Genomic DNA, 12449 nt, shown 5'->3' with positions numbered 1-12449 from the left:
GCTCTGCAATGACAGCTCAGCCCCAATTCCAGTTGGGAATGTCTCAAACAGCAGGGTGGGGTGTTTGCTCCCTCTCCCACCCAGCCACTGGGACAGCTCACATGGAATGTCTGACTTACTGGGTCTGGAATTCCTGGCTCTAAAGGCAGGTGATGGAATATCCTCTCCTGGGAAAATCCAGGATACCAGGAGGGGCCCTGGAAGCCACAGGTCAGTGGCAGAGTCAGATGAACAATCCTGAACTGGTTTTCAGGGGATGCATCCCCAGCCTGTGGCTGCAACAACTCCAAAGCTGTTCTCTCCACTTGGGATAGCCAGGAAAAACATCCCCACCATGGACTTCTGACAGGAAAAACCTCACAGATCCAGGATACTTGGCTCCTCCCAAATCCAGGCCAGCACTCCAACAGGCTCTAAGGAATAAACAACAGGAAAGACCATCTCAGGGTACACACCACGAGCTGGGCACCATATTCCTCACTGGAACAGGGCTGTTCCCACATCTCTGTGACAGCTGGGAGCACTCCCATTTCCTCACTCCTCTGTTCAGGAGAAAGAGACATCAGAGACCTTAAACAACCAGTGTGCAATCCCAACAATCCAGGGAAAACCACCTCACTCAGGGAAGAAATGTAATGCCCATTTTTGGAAAAAAACAAATAGCAGGACTGGAAACATTTCCAGGCATGGAGCCTCTCAGCTCTGGAAATGCAGCTCCCAGGCTCCTTCCCATTGGAAGCCCCCAACTTGCCCCTGACTGGGCTCAGGGAGAAAACCCCACCCATTTCACCAGCCTGGCACTGAGCAAATTCCATGTACACCCCAGGAGGGTGTCCCTGACCATGGCAGGGCAAGGAAACAGGATGATCTCTAAGGTTCCTTCCAACCCAGACCATTCCAGGAGTTTAAAGCCACTTAAACTTGATTTGAGGCACTTCTCAGCTCACAACTCCTTCCAAGCCTCATCCTCTGGGCTGCCTTTCCCAGACCTTGCTAGGAAGGGAAGCAGTGGCTCCTCTCCCCAGACACACCCACTGCCAATTGCTGTGCCCTTCCCAAAACCCCTGGGTGGCACAGGGGCTGATCCACTGTCTTGGCTGTTTTCCATAATCCAGCATTCAGGGACTCCAGAGTTGGACAATCAGGATCAATCCCAGGTTCCAGGCACAAAGCTGTGCTGCAAGGGCCAATTTCAGAGGCTCCTCTCCCCTCAGCTGGGAATTCAGTGCTGCAAAGGGCCTGGCAGTGATTGTGGATTTATCTGTTCCTATGGATTCATCCCCAACATTCACTGCCAAGTGCTGCTGGAGCATCTCCCCACAGAAAAAGTCTGTGCCCACTCCAGAGGGTCCTCAGTGGGGTCCCTGCCCAGTTTTCCAGGATGGATAGGAAGCTGCTACTGACAGGCTGGATCTCAGGAGAACTTCAGTAAATTGCTGAAAGCTTCTATAAAAACGAGGACTTGTTTCCAAGTCTAAGGCAGCTCAAATCCTATGGCTCACCAGGATTCCTAATAAAGGGCTGTAAAAATGTGTCTATGTAGGGGAATCTCCTTTTAACCTGATTTCAGGGAACAGCTGCCTGGGATTTTAGTTAAAATTTACATCAACCTGTGACAAATCAGACAGAAAAAAATACCCAGAAGCTCAAGGTTGACTAAGCATGAAGAAAAAAACCATGGGAGCTCATTCCTGCACAGCCCAGACCTGACACTTTGGCTCATATGGGAAATAAATAGGAATTGCAGAACCGAGTTCAGTCCTACCTTTAAGCAATTCCCAGGGAGCTGAGAGCCCTCCAATGAAACCCTGGCTCAGGACAAGGCTCTCCTGCCTGTGCCATTGATCCAGGTGAGCACAGGTGCTCCTGCTGGGAGTGACAGTTCCTTGGAAGGCAGCATCTCCTATCTGGAGCTGGGCCTTCCCCAGCCTTTGGTGGCCGCTGTCTCCATCCTCCCACACCTCCTCATCCTCCTCCTCGCCAGGCTTGGCTTCCTCACCCTGCAGAGCAAACACAGGGACGGTCACCAGCCTGCTCAGCCCGGCCTGGGCAGCAGGGACGGGCTGGTGGCACCCTCTGGATGTCACCCTGTGCCTGGCACCGTCCCTGCTCCGTGCCCATCCCCGTTCCTGCCCCGGCAGCTCCTTGGAACGGGATGTGAAACCACAAACGTTTGCTCTGCTGGGGCCGGCACAGCAGAGACTCCCCTGGGGCAGGGGCAAAGCTCCTGCTCCCACATCCTCTGCCTCCCACAGCCCTGCTGGGGCTGGCACAGCAAAGGAAACGCCTCAGCTCCTGCTGGAAACTCCCTCCTGTGCCCAAAAACCCAGGGAAATCCTGGCTGCTCCATCCCTGGAAGTGTCCAAGCACAGACTTGGGGCTGGAGTACTGGAAGGTGTCCCTGGACTGAACTCAGCAGGAGCCAAATCCCACGTAAGGCCATTCCCCAGGGCATCCTCCTCCAGGGAACAGGAGTGCCTCCAGATCCTGACACCGCTGCACAACTAAGGAAAACTCAGAACTCTCCAAAGCTGGGTCATCCCAGACCGTGTTCCCTCCTGAAAACCAAACAATGAAAGCACCTGGGGAGCACTGGGAAGGAGCTGCTGGAACCGCTCTGATTTCACACATGGATTTTACAATCTATTTTTATCCCGCCTGGGACTTTCCCCACCTTCACTACTCATAGCTGCACTTTCACCTCAGAACATTCCTTCTCTCCCCCGCACATGAACTCACATTTTACCCCGAAATGTTCATTTTGCTCCCTACAGAATCCGCCCCGGTGCCCGCAGCTCCCGGGCCGTCCCCGCCGCCCACTCGGGGCTGTCGCCGTTCGGGGTCGTCCTTGTTCCTCGCTCGGGGCTGTCCCCGTTCCCCGCCCGGGGCTGTCCCCGTTCCCCGCCCGGGGCTGTCCCCGTTCCCCGCCCGGGGCGGTCCCCGTTCCCTGCTCACCTCCGAGCCCGCCGCAGCCGCTCCCGGTGCCCCCGGCCCGGCCCCGCCGCTCCCCGGGCTCCGCCATTGCCGCTCCCGGCTCTGCACCTGCGCTCCCGGCACAGCACCCGCGGTTCTTGCCGGGAGCGGCCCCGGCCGAGGGCCCCGCGGCCTCGCACGGCCAGTCCCCATCGTTGTCCCGGCCCAGCTCCATGTCCCCGTCCTGTGCCGGCGGAGCCGCGGGAAACGCCCGGCCCCCTCGGAGCTGCAGTACCAGGTGCGTCCACAAGACGGCAGCACTGAGGGAGCCGCGGCCACCGCGCATGCGCAGCGGTTTTAGGGGTCGAAAAATCCCAATTTCAGGCGCCAATAAATCCCAATTTCAGTCAATCCCAGATCCCGGATTTCGGGTGTTCCAGAGGGAGGACGGAGAAAGAATTCCGCATACACAGAGATGTTTCTAGGTTCTTCATACAGACCATCTTGTCTTACCTCTTTGAGCCCTTTATTTTTTCATTCGTGTGCACAAGGGTTTTATTTGTATTTTCAAACCCTACAGATCCATATTGAGAATTTCTTACAGTCTAAAATCTTGACTATAACACAGCAGACAGGCGGGGTTATTTTAAAATCAATTTTTATATACATTAAGATTATTTCTCAATATATAGAAAATGAGAATCTTTGTAGTTTTAAGTATTTTACACACAAACCCCTCAAGAATTTTCTGGCATTATTTTGGGCTATAGCCTCCCCTGGGTTTTAGGAGGACCTCTCCTGACCCCCTTCATCCCTCACTCTCCTGGCTCCCCCTCCACAGACATTGGGGTGTCCCAATGACACCATCACCCTCTGGACACTCCCATCTCCTTTTTCCTCTCTCCCAGAGAAGGCACAAAAAGAGCCTAAGTGCCCTGGCCAGCAGCTCGATGCTTCCATAAAAGCTCTTTCCACATGGAAATCTCCCCCAAAAAGGGGGGAAAAATCAAGGGAGGGCAGGGCAGCTCCCCGAAGGGTTGGAATCTCTGCAGCTCCTGTCCTGCAGCACAGGATGGTGCCTCATCTCCCACCCCGGCTCTGCTCTGCCACGTTCCCCCTCGGCTCCTCCACTCCACACAATGCCAGGAGATGTCTCCTCCCTTCCCTGCGGTGCTGCTGCAGGGACACCATGGCACCAATGGCTTGGAAGATGAGTCTGGACTACAACCCTGGGATCCTTAGGGTCTGATATTCAAATTCTCTTCTTGAGGGTCTGATATCCAATCTCTCTTCTGGAGGGTCCAAAATCTAACACTCCTCGCTGCAGCGGGGCTGTCCTCTCCTTTCAGCTGACTGGGAGCCATGGATGGCAGCAAGGATCCAACTTTTTGCTTTCCTCACAGCGTTCCTCAAGTCTGCGTTGCGGCCAGCATGGGGGCAGTGGTGGAATACCCCAGGGAGATGAGCTTGTCCTCTCCAGGGAGTGGCTGGAGACGGGCGCCGGTCCGTGAGGGTGGAGCTGCCGTGGCTCAGAGCAATGGAGGCCGGGTGGGAGGCGCAGGTGGACGAGGCCTCGTGCTGCCTGGCTGCCGAGCAGATCCAAAGGCGGCAGCCAGGACAGACAGAGAGGACACCAGGATGGATCTGGATGAGCCGTGGTGCTCAGCACATTGAACCCCAACATGGCAGCCACCACAGCCTTGCTGGAGTGGGTGTCGGAGCAGGAGGGCCTGTCACAAACCAAGTGCTTGATGGGCCAGGAGTGACAGAACAGGACATGGAGCATGGAGATATGGTGTGAAGAGTGGAGCTGAGCCCTCCAGCCAACATCCCCATGCAAATCCTCTGGGACATGGGCACAGAGTAGAGCAGGGGCCTGCAGGTGGCCACGTAGCGGTGGTAGGCCATGGTGGCCAGCACATGGCACTCAGTGGTGGCCCAGGTGGCGAAGGAGAAGAGCTGGGTGACACATCTCGCAAAGGAAATCAACTCCTTCTCCACCAAAACATTCCTCAGGCTCCGGGGGATGATGGTGGAGGAGCAGCAGATATCCAGCAGGGACACGTGGCTCAGGAAGAAGCACATGGGGATGCAGAGGCGCGGATCGATCCGGATCAACACAATGGCTCCAAGATTTCCTGGGAGAGTGACCACGTAGAGGGCAAGGAACAAGACAAAAAACATCACCTGCAGATCTGCTTGGGTGGTGAAGCCCTGGAGAAAAAATTCAGATGCAAACATCTCATTTTCTCCAGCCATACTGAACATTTTCTATATGCAGATCAGCTGCTTTCTGTCTTTAGACTGAAGTGTTTGATGCACATAAATCCATTGATAATGATAAGAATGTTAATTTTTGTCAAGCAGTTACAAAACTTTCAGTCAATAAAAGGTAAATTCTCCTTGAAAGAGAAAAACCACAAGTTCCTGGCACCAGTAACCCTGTTCAGCCAATGCATTTGGAAGCAGGGGCATGTTTAAGCCATTAAGAAGGGAAATACCATATCAAAATAAATAAATCATAAATAAGTTCAAGGCTTCCTCCTAGTTCTTCTCAATCCACTTCCACATGGAATTCCATGATTTTCCTGATAATTCCTGGGAAAATGAAATGGTTTCTTATCTTTTGACCATTCCCTATCCAGCCTGAGCACCTGAGGAATAAATACCCACTCCCTGTGTCCCAGGAAGAGATTTTCTAGGTAAAATAATTGGAAAATGGGACTTCCCTTAGTGTATTTTTTCCTGGTGTAGGAATAAGAGCTAGGATTTGTATTTCCTCACTTTGCTTTAGATATGATGCTTGATTTGGAGGTAAAAGATAAATTCATGTTTCATCTTGCTGTTCACCAGGGAGAGATCAGCAGCTCCTAAAACCCTACTCTACAACAGATAGAATAAATCAACATGGATTTTCCTCCTGGATAATTATGGCTTGACAGAATTGCACCAGAGAGTAAACCAAGAGTAGGCTCTGCTGGCTCCTGACAAATGGATCGAAACCTGGAAATCCTCATTATTGCATGAGTCTTGGTTGAAGGCTGAGCTCACCCCCAGAACCTGACATCTCTTTCAGGTTTTCCATGGTCTCCTGGAGTTACTAAGGAGGATTTAGAGCTGCTTTTCATTACCCTCATGAAGATGACAGAGGTGTTAAAAATAAGGAAAACCAAACACTTTTGAGGCTGAATTTCTCCCAAGAGGCAGAATCCGCCTGCTGCCATCAGAGAATTGACCTCAATTTCTTGCTTAACTAAAGTCCAGCCTCACTTTTTCTTACTTAACCATCCAGCTTTACTTTTTGTGATGGATCAGACACCTGGAAGGGAAATAAACTCAATTAAAATCCATGAGTTACATTTTATTTTTGCTGAGAAGCAGGTGGTTGGTGTGGAATAGCTAATGGAGTGTTCATCCTGTCCTCCTTTGGTGAGGATCTCCATTGTGGCACCCAAATTCCATAAAATTTTTGGGCAAAGCAGTAGAAGAACTTTCAATGAGCTGCCCTAGGATTCACCAAGATTACCTCATCCAGCCTGGCCTTAAACACTTCCAGGGATGGGGCAGCCACAGCTTTTCTGGGAAATCCAATCCAGGATCTCACCACCTTCTCAAGGAAGGATTAATTCCCAATATTCCATCTAACTCCACCTGAAGGATTCAGACAACCTGAAGCATCAGCTGAAAATTGTCCTAAGACAAAAATAAAATGAAGTTTAAAGCATTGTTTCCAAATGTGAGAACTTCAAACACCCAATATTTTCAAGAGGCTCAGGAGCTGACACTTGAAAAATAAAATATCCAGGTGGGATCAGGCACACAATGCCATTGTTTTATTTATTGCCTACTTCTCAGTTTCCTGAGCAAGAACAAGGCACTTTGCTACCCAAGGCTTACAGGAAAAAAGGAGGTTTTATGTAAAATAAAAGGGAGATAATGTTTCCAGCAATGTCCAATAGATGGTGGTGACATACAAGAAATACTAATGGATATTTTTTAACCTTTTCCCCTTCCAGTTCTCTACTTCATACCTTAAAAGGATTTTTGTGGCTCTTTAATGTCCCTTGGGATTGACAACGGAGTACCACAGTGCACCAAAGGAGAAAAAATAAGTTGTTCGTGTAAAAACAGGAATTAAATTAATTTGGAAGTAGATGAAATGCAACTTTTTACAATGAAAGGGCTTTTTTGACAACAAAAACCAGGTTGATTTGTCATCCTTGCCAGCACCAAGTTTTCATCCAGAATGTAGAGAAATGAGGGAGCTGCAATTTTGATCAGGTGTTATTTCTTGCCTAAAAAAATTGACTTTTTAAATAATTATCACCCTTCATCTTTTAATTTCAGGTTTTCAGGTCTTTTCTTGCTTTGCTTTGTTATTTTTCAGTCCCATCTCTCCATTGCCAAAGGGCAAATCTCTGGATACAAACTCCACTGATAATATTCCTGACTTTGTTTTTGGCAAACCACCAGGGGAATAAAGAGGAAAACTAATTAGAGCTTTGTTTGAAGGCTTTGAAAGGCAAATTGAGAGTGGAAAAAGGACAGGGCAAAGGTGACTGGTTCAATTGAACCTGGAAATTTACCCAGTTTTCAAATATGAAGCTATTTATTAATTAATTTATTGACTTGGTTTATAGGTGATATCTCATTATCTCCAAACTGTGTTAAAACTGCAAATTAATCAATTTAGAATGTTGTCCTTCCATCTTTCCTAGAAAGGACTTTTCATGGGAGCTGCCTCCCTAATCCAGCCCAGAAATCACAGGAGTCTGGAATGTGTCATGTGTTAAACCCACAGAACCTTGAGAGAGGGGATCCTGACACCTCTCACACAATCCTGGAATGGTTTGGGATGGGAGGGACCGGAAGGATCATCCAGTTCCACCCCACTGCCATGGGCAGGGCCACCTTCCACTAGCCCAGGGTGCTCCAAACCCCATATCCATAAATACATATGGATATAAATGGATAACTTGCCATCCTAGGGCCAGAGATCTCCTAGATGTCTGTCCTTTCTGATCCAAAATCATAAATATATATTAAAATCCAATATCAAATGTACATTATCCCATATATTTATACATAACATGCAAAATATTATTGGGTTAAATGTGTGCCCCAACACCCACATGTTACTGGATTTTCTTCTCCCTCAAAAGCCTCCATGAATCCCATTTCATTTCTGGCTGAAACCAAGGTATGAATAAGAGTCCCAACATGATGGAGGGAAAAAAAGAGCCAGACAGAATTCCCTGTCCCTGATAACACAACAAATCAGAATAAAAGGATTAAAGATAAAAATCCAGAGGAGCATCAGGGTCAGAAGGTTCATTTAAGGAACCCTCTTCATCAGCAAAACATCCTTTAATAGAAATATAATTTAATTTTTATAGTGAACATAACTTTACTTCAGGGTCAGGGCTGGGTTTGCTCCACTGCAAACAGCTCGGGCTGTCCTGGATGGATCCCTGGAGCAGCCAGCTGGGATTACAGGGGGTGAGGGCTGATCCAGGCCTCCAGGTAAGGAATGAGCCCAAAATGCTTCTAGGCTACTCCTGGCCTAGCACTGGGAACTCTGTACAGGACCCACCTGTCAGAACATGATCCAGAGTCCATCAAACCTTCTCATTCTGCTCCAGGTACTCCCAGAAATATCTGAGCTGCCCACAAAGTACAGTTTGGATCCAGAGATGGGATTGATCAGTTATCAATAATACATCCCATGATAGCTTAGGTGGAATTAGAGGGATCAAGAGACTCCAGATAGGCTGGAAAAGAATGTGCCATGTCCAAAGGAGACCCACACAGGGTCACAGAATCCTGGAATGGTTTGGGTTGGAAAGGGCCCTAAAGATCATCCAACTCGTGCTGATGTTTCAGTTGGGAGTAGCTCTGCAAACAACAACATTTTAACATCAGTGTTGGAATTTGGTGAGTTTCCATACCAAAATTTCACCACTGACTCCCATTAGTTCCTGCTTTATTCCCCATCTCCCAGGCACAACTTCAAACACCCCCTCTTTTCTCAAAATAACAAATAAAACCAGGAAATCCAGTTATTTCCATGAGAAACTTTTGATACTTAGAAAATAATGACCAAGAAGGCAAAACAGCTTGTAAAAGAAGTTAAATAATTATCAGGTAATTAATTATAAACCTTTGAACTGTTTATCACTCAATCCTTCCTCTGCCTTTGCGCATTTTTCCAAGAAAAATGGCAATTTTTGCTTTCATGAGTATTTCTGCTCCATTTCTTTGGCATTGACCCAAATCAGATCTATTTTATCTTTTTCCAGGATTGTATTGCACCAAATCACCACTGACTTCCCCAGAAACCTTATTTTTCCACCTCCCAGCTTGCTTCAAAAATCAGAATCAGATTTATTCCAAGTCTCCTGATATTCTCTGAGCCAAGACTCCAAACCACCAAGACAGCTGGTGACAATGAGGCAGGTCCAAGGTTGACCTAAATTCTATTTTTTTTTTAAATCGGGTATTTATTTTAATTCTGAATCCAGTCTATCAAACTGTTATATTATATATCATTCACAGTGGATAAAGTTCACATAGATAAATTAATGTTTTATACCTTTATGAGGTCCAGCAGGCTGAAACATCCAAAACCCAACTCAGTCCTGGTCGGGGCTGGATCTGTGATCAAGACAAGGTGCAGATTAGTGGAAGATGTGCACATGTTGTTAAACTGGCAACCAGGACTTCTGCAGAGGGAACAACCTCCTTGGGCTGAGCTTAAGCTGAGCTTAAATAGAGTTGGTGGGTTGTGGTGTGGATAGAGCCCCCAGATGGGGTGATTAATGCAGATTAGTTCACTCTGGGACTAGTAATCACTGTCTGGAAGTGCCCAGAGCTGCCTGCCCAGGTGTGGGCATGTGGGCTGCAGGTACCTCACCTTGGATAATCCCATCCTTGAAGGAAAACAGGGCTGCCTGGTGTCCACAGAGGGACATGAGCAGCTCCAGAGCTGGAGGTGCTTTGTGTGACACTTGGGGACCCTCTGACCAGCCGGTCACTGCTGGTGCCACATGTCCATGTGACGTGGTGGCTCATCCATGTGATGGACTTGAGATCCCTGAAGCACAGTGGATTTCAGAATTCCACTCTATCCCTTTTTTTCTTTTCCTCTTTTCTTTGTTTATGTGCTGTGCCATGAGGAGCCCTGAGGGTTTTGTCCCAGGAGAGCAGAGGGAACATATTCACAGCCCTGTCACCCACAGGCTCAGAGTTGGAGTCAGGAAAGGAGCACATCCCTCTCCCCATCAGCCTGGATGTTCCCTGCTGCATTTGGGATAAACCCTTAGCTCCCACCACCACAGCGAGCGCACAGGAGGAGCTGTAAATCCAAGAGAAAGAAGTTGGATTCCTTCTTCATGTCCTCATATCCTCTTTTTTGGGGCTGTGCTGGAAAACAGCCTTCCAAAAGTAGGATTTTTTATACTATATGGGAGTAATGGCTTCTGCAAATTGGTTTTTATTTTCCTTAGGCAGCTAAAGGAAGATAAATGGATTTCTGGAAGTGTTAAGGACAATTCTTTTTAGTTATGAAGAACTGTCAGCAGAATGCAGTTGTTAACAAACCAGCCTCTGGAATTGGATTGTTTTAAAATTAATTCCCATTCAAAGTAAGTTTTATCTTAATTCCCATTGTTCTGGGATGTTTCAACCTGCTGGAGCTCAGAAAGGTATAAAACATGAATTTATCCATGTGATTTTTATGTGTGAGTGATATAGAATACAACAGTTTGATGGACTGGATTAATAATTAAAAGCAAAGGGAAAATATTCATAATGTGATGTAATCTGGGATTTCACTAGCACTGGGACTTTCTCCCACTCCAGGTTCACATTATCTACAATGAGATTCTTCCAAGGTGCCTTCTGAAACAAATTTCTTTCAAACCAAAAGGGAATAAATATCTGATTCTTTTCTTCAATATTAATTAACATGTGCCAGAATAAATCCATAATTTTAGGTATCCGAGCACAGAAAAGCAAATTTGCCATTTGTGTTTCTTTAAGTTCTGTGTTCTTTTCTAGGCACCTCAACTGATAAATAAAAAAGTATAGAATTTATGTTTGGAAAATAAACGGACTATACCAAAATATGGCAATTAAAATGATGATCAATTGGAGTTAAATATGACCCAAAAGCAAAACTCTGGGTTTTACAATTTTGATGTATTTCTTCCCTTTGCCTCAGCAGGTAACACCTGGCCATGGGAGGAAACTACACACAGGCCAGATTCATTCTCCTGGGAATTACAGACACTCCCTGGGTGCAGGCCCCTCTTTTTGTGCTCTTTCTGTTGATTTACATCATCACTTTGGTGGGGAACATTGGCCTGATGGTCTTGGTTTGGGTGGCTCCCAGCCTCCACACCCCCATGTACTTCTTCCTCACCCACTTTTCCCTGGCCGACGTCTGCTATTCCACCGTCATCTCCCCCAAAATGCTCACAGACCTGTTATTTGGGGATAAAACCATTTCCTGGGCGGGCTGTGTGACACAATTCCACCTCTTTGCTCTCTTTGTCACGGCTGAGTGTCACCTCCTAGCCATCATGGCCTACGACCGGCACGTGGCCATCTGCCACCCCCTGAGCTATGTCCTGGTGGTGTCCCCCCGGGCCTGCTGGCAGCTGGTGGCCTGGTGCTACCTCATGGCCTCCCTCAGTGCCCTCCTCTACACCGGCTGCACGTTTAGGGGCTCCTTCTGTGGGCCCAACCACGTTGATCACTTCTTCTGCGACGCCAGCCCTGTGCTGAGGCTGGCGTGCTCCGACACCCGCGGCTGCGAGGCCGCCATCTTCGCCCTGGCCGCGGCCAACGGGCTGGGCACCAGCATGGTCATCCTGCTCACCTACGGCCACATCCTCCACGCTGTCCTGGGCACGAGCTCGACGCCCAGCAGGGCCAGAGCCTTCCGCACCTGCGCCTCCCACCTGGCCTCCGTGGCTGTCTTCTATGGCTCCCTGTTCTTCATGTACCTGCAGCCGGCGTCGCGGCACAGCAGCCGGGACAAGGTGGCCTCTGTCTTGTACACCGTGGTCAGCCCCATGCTCAACCCTTTCATCTACAGCCTGAGGAACAGGGAGGTGAAAGCAGCACTGGGGAGGGGCAGGAGGAGGGTGTTAAACCTCTGCCGGCAGCAGAGAGGTGCAGCTTGTGGCATCAGGGAGTCCTGGAATGGTTTGGGTTGGAGGGGACCTTAAAGATCATCTGGTCCTATACTCCACGGGCAGGGACACCTTCCACTACACCAGGCAGCTCTAAACCCCTCCTACCTGGCCTGGAACTCTTCCAGGCATGAGGCAGCCACAGCTTCTCTGGGCAGCCTGTGCAAGGGCCTCCCCACCCTCACAGGGAAAAATTTCTTCCCAGCTACTTTACCTACTCTCAGCTTAAAGCCATTCCCTGTTGTTCTGCCACTCCATGCCCTTGTGGAAGAAAACTGCTCCTCTAAAGTAAGAATAAAAAAAAAATTAAATTATATGGATGTTTCCCTGATCCTCACA

The 12449-nt window shown here is 48.5% G+C and overlaps 2 protein-coding genes across 2 annotated transcripts; one reads left to right on the top strand and one right to left on the bottom strand.

Moving 5' to 3' along the window:
• Window positions 1-4221: 4221 nt before the first annotated feature.
• LOC131084659 (olfactory receptor 8U3-like) lies at window positions 4222-5172 on the bottom strand. The gene is given in 7 exon segments (XM_058026293.1): window positions 4222-4340; window positions 4343-4390; window positions 4393-4419; window positions 4422-4520; window positions 4523-4559; window positions 4562-4705; window positions 4708-5172. Coding segments are annotated over 7 exon segments (939 nt in total).
• A 5978-nt stretch (window positions 5173-11150) lies between these two features.
• LOC131084946 (olfactory receptor 8A1-like) lies at window positions 11151-12146 on the top strand. The gene has a single exon (XM_058026702.1). The coding sequence runs from the start codon at window positions 11151-11153 to the stop codon at window positions 12144-12146; it is 996 nt and encodes a 331-aa protein (XP_057882685.1).
• The last annotated feature ends 303 nt before the right edge of the window (window positions 12147-12449 follow it).

Source organism: Melospiza georgiana, chromosome 6 (genome assembly GCF_028018845.1).
Source record: "Melospiza georgiana isolate bMelGeo1 chromosome 6, bMelGeo1.pri, whole genome shotgun sequence".
Taxonomy (NCBI): Eukaryota; Metazoa; Chordata; class Aves; order Passeriformes; family Passerellidae; genus Melospiza; species Melospiza georgiana.
The sequence above is the reverse complement of the archived record's forward strand: the minus strand, read 5'-3'. Positions and strand labels throughout refer to the sequence as shown.

Bases quoted from the DNA above. Each gene is read 5' to 3' on its own strand.
- LOC131084946 (XM_058026702.1), top strand. From the start codon at position 11,151: ATGGGAGGAAACTACACACAGGCCAGATTCATTCTCCTGGGAATTACA.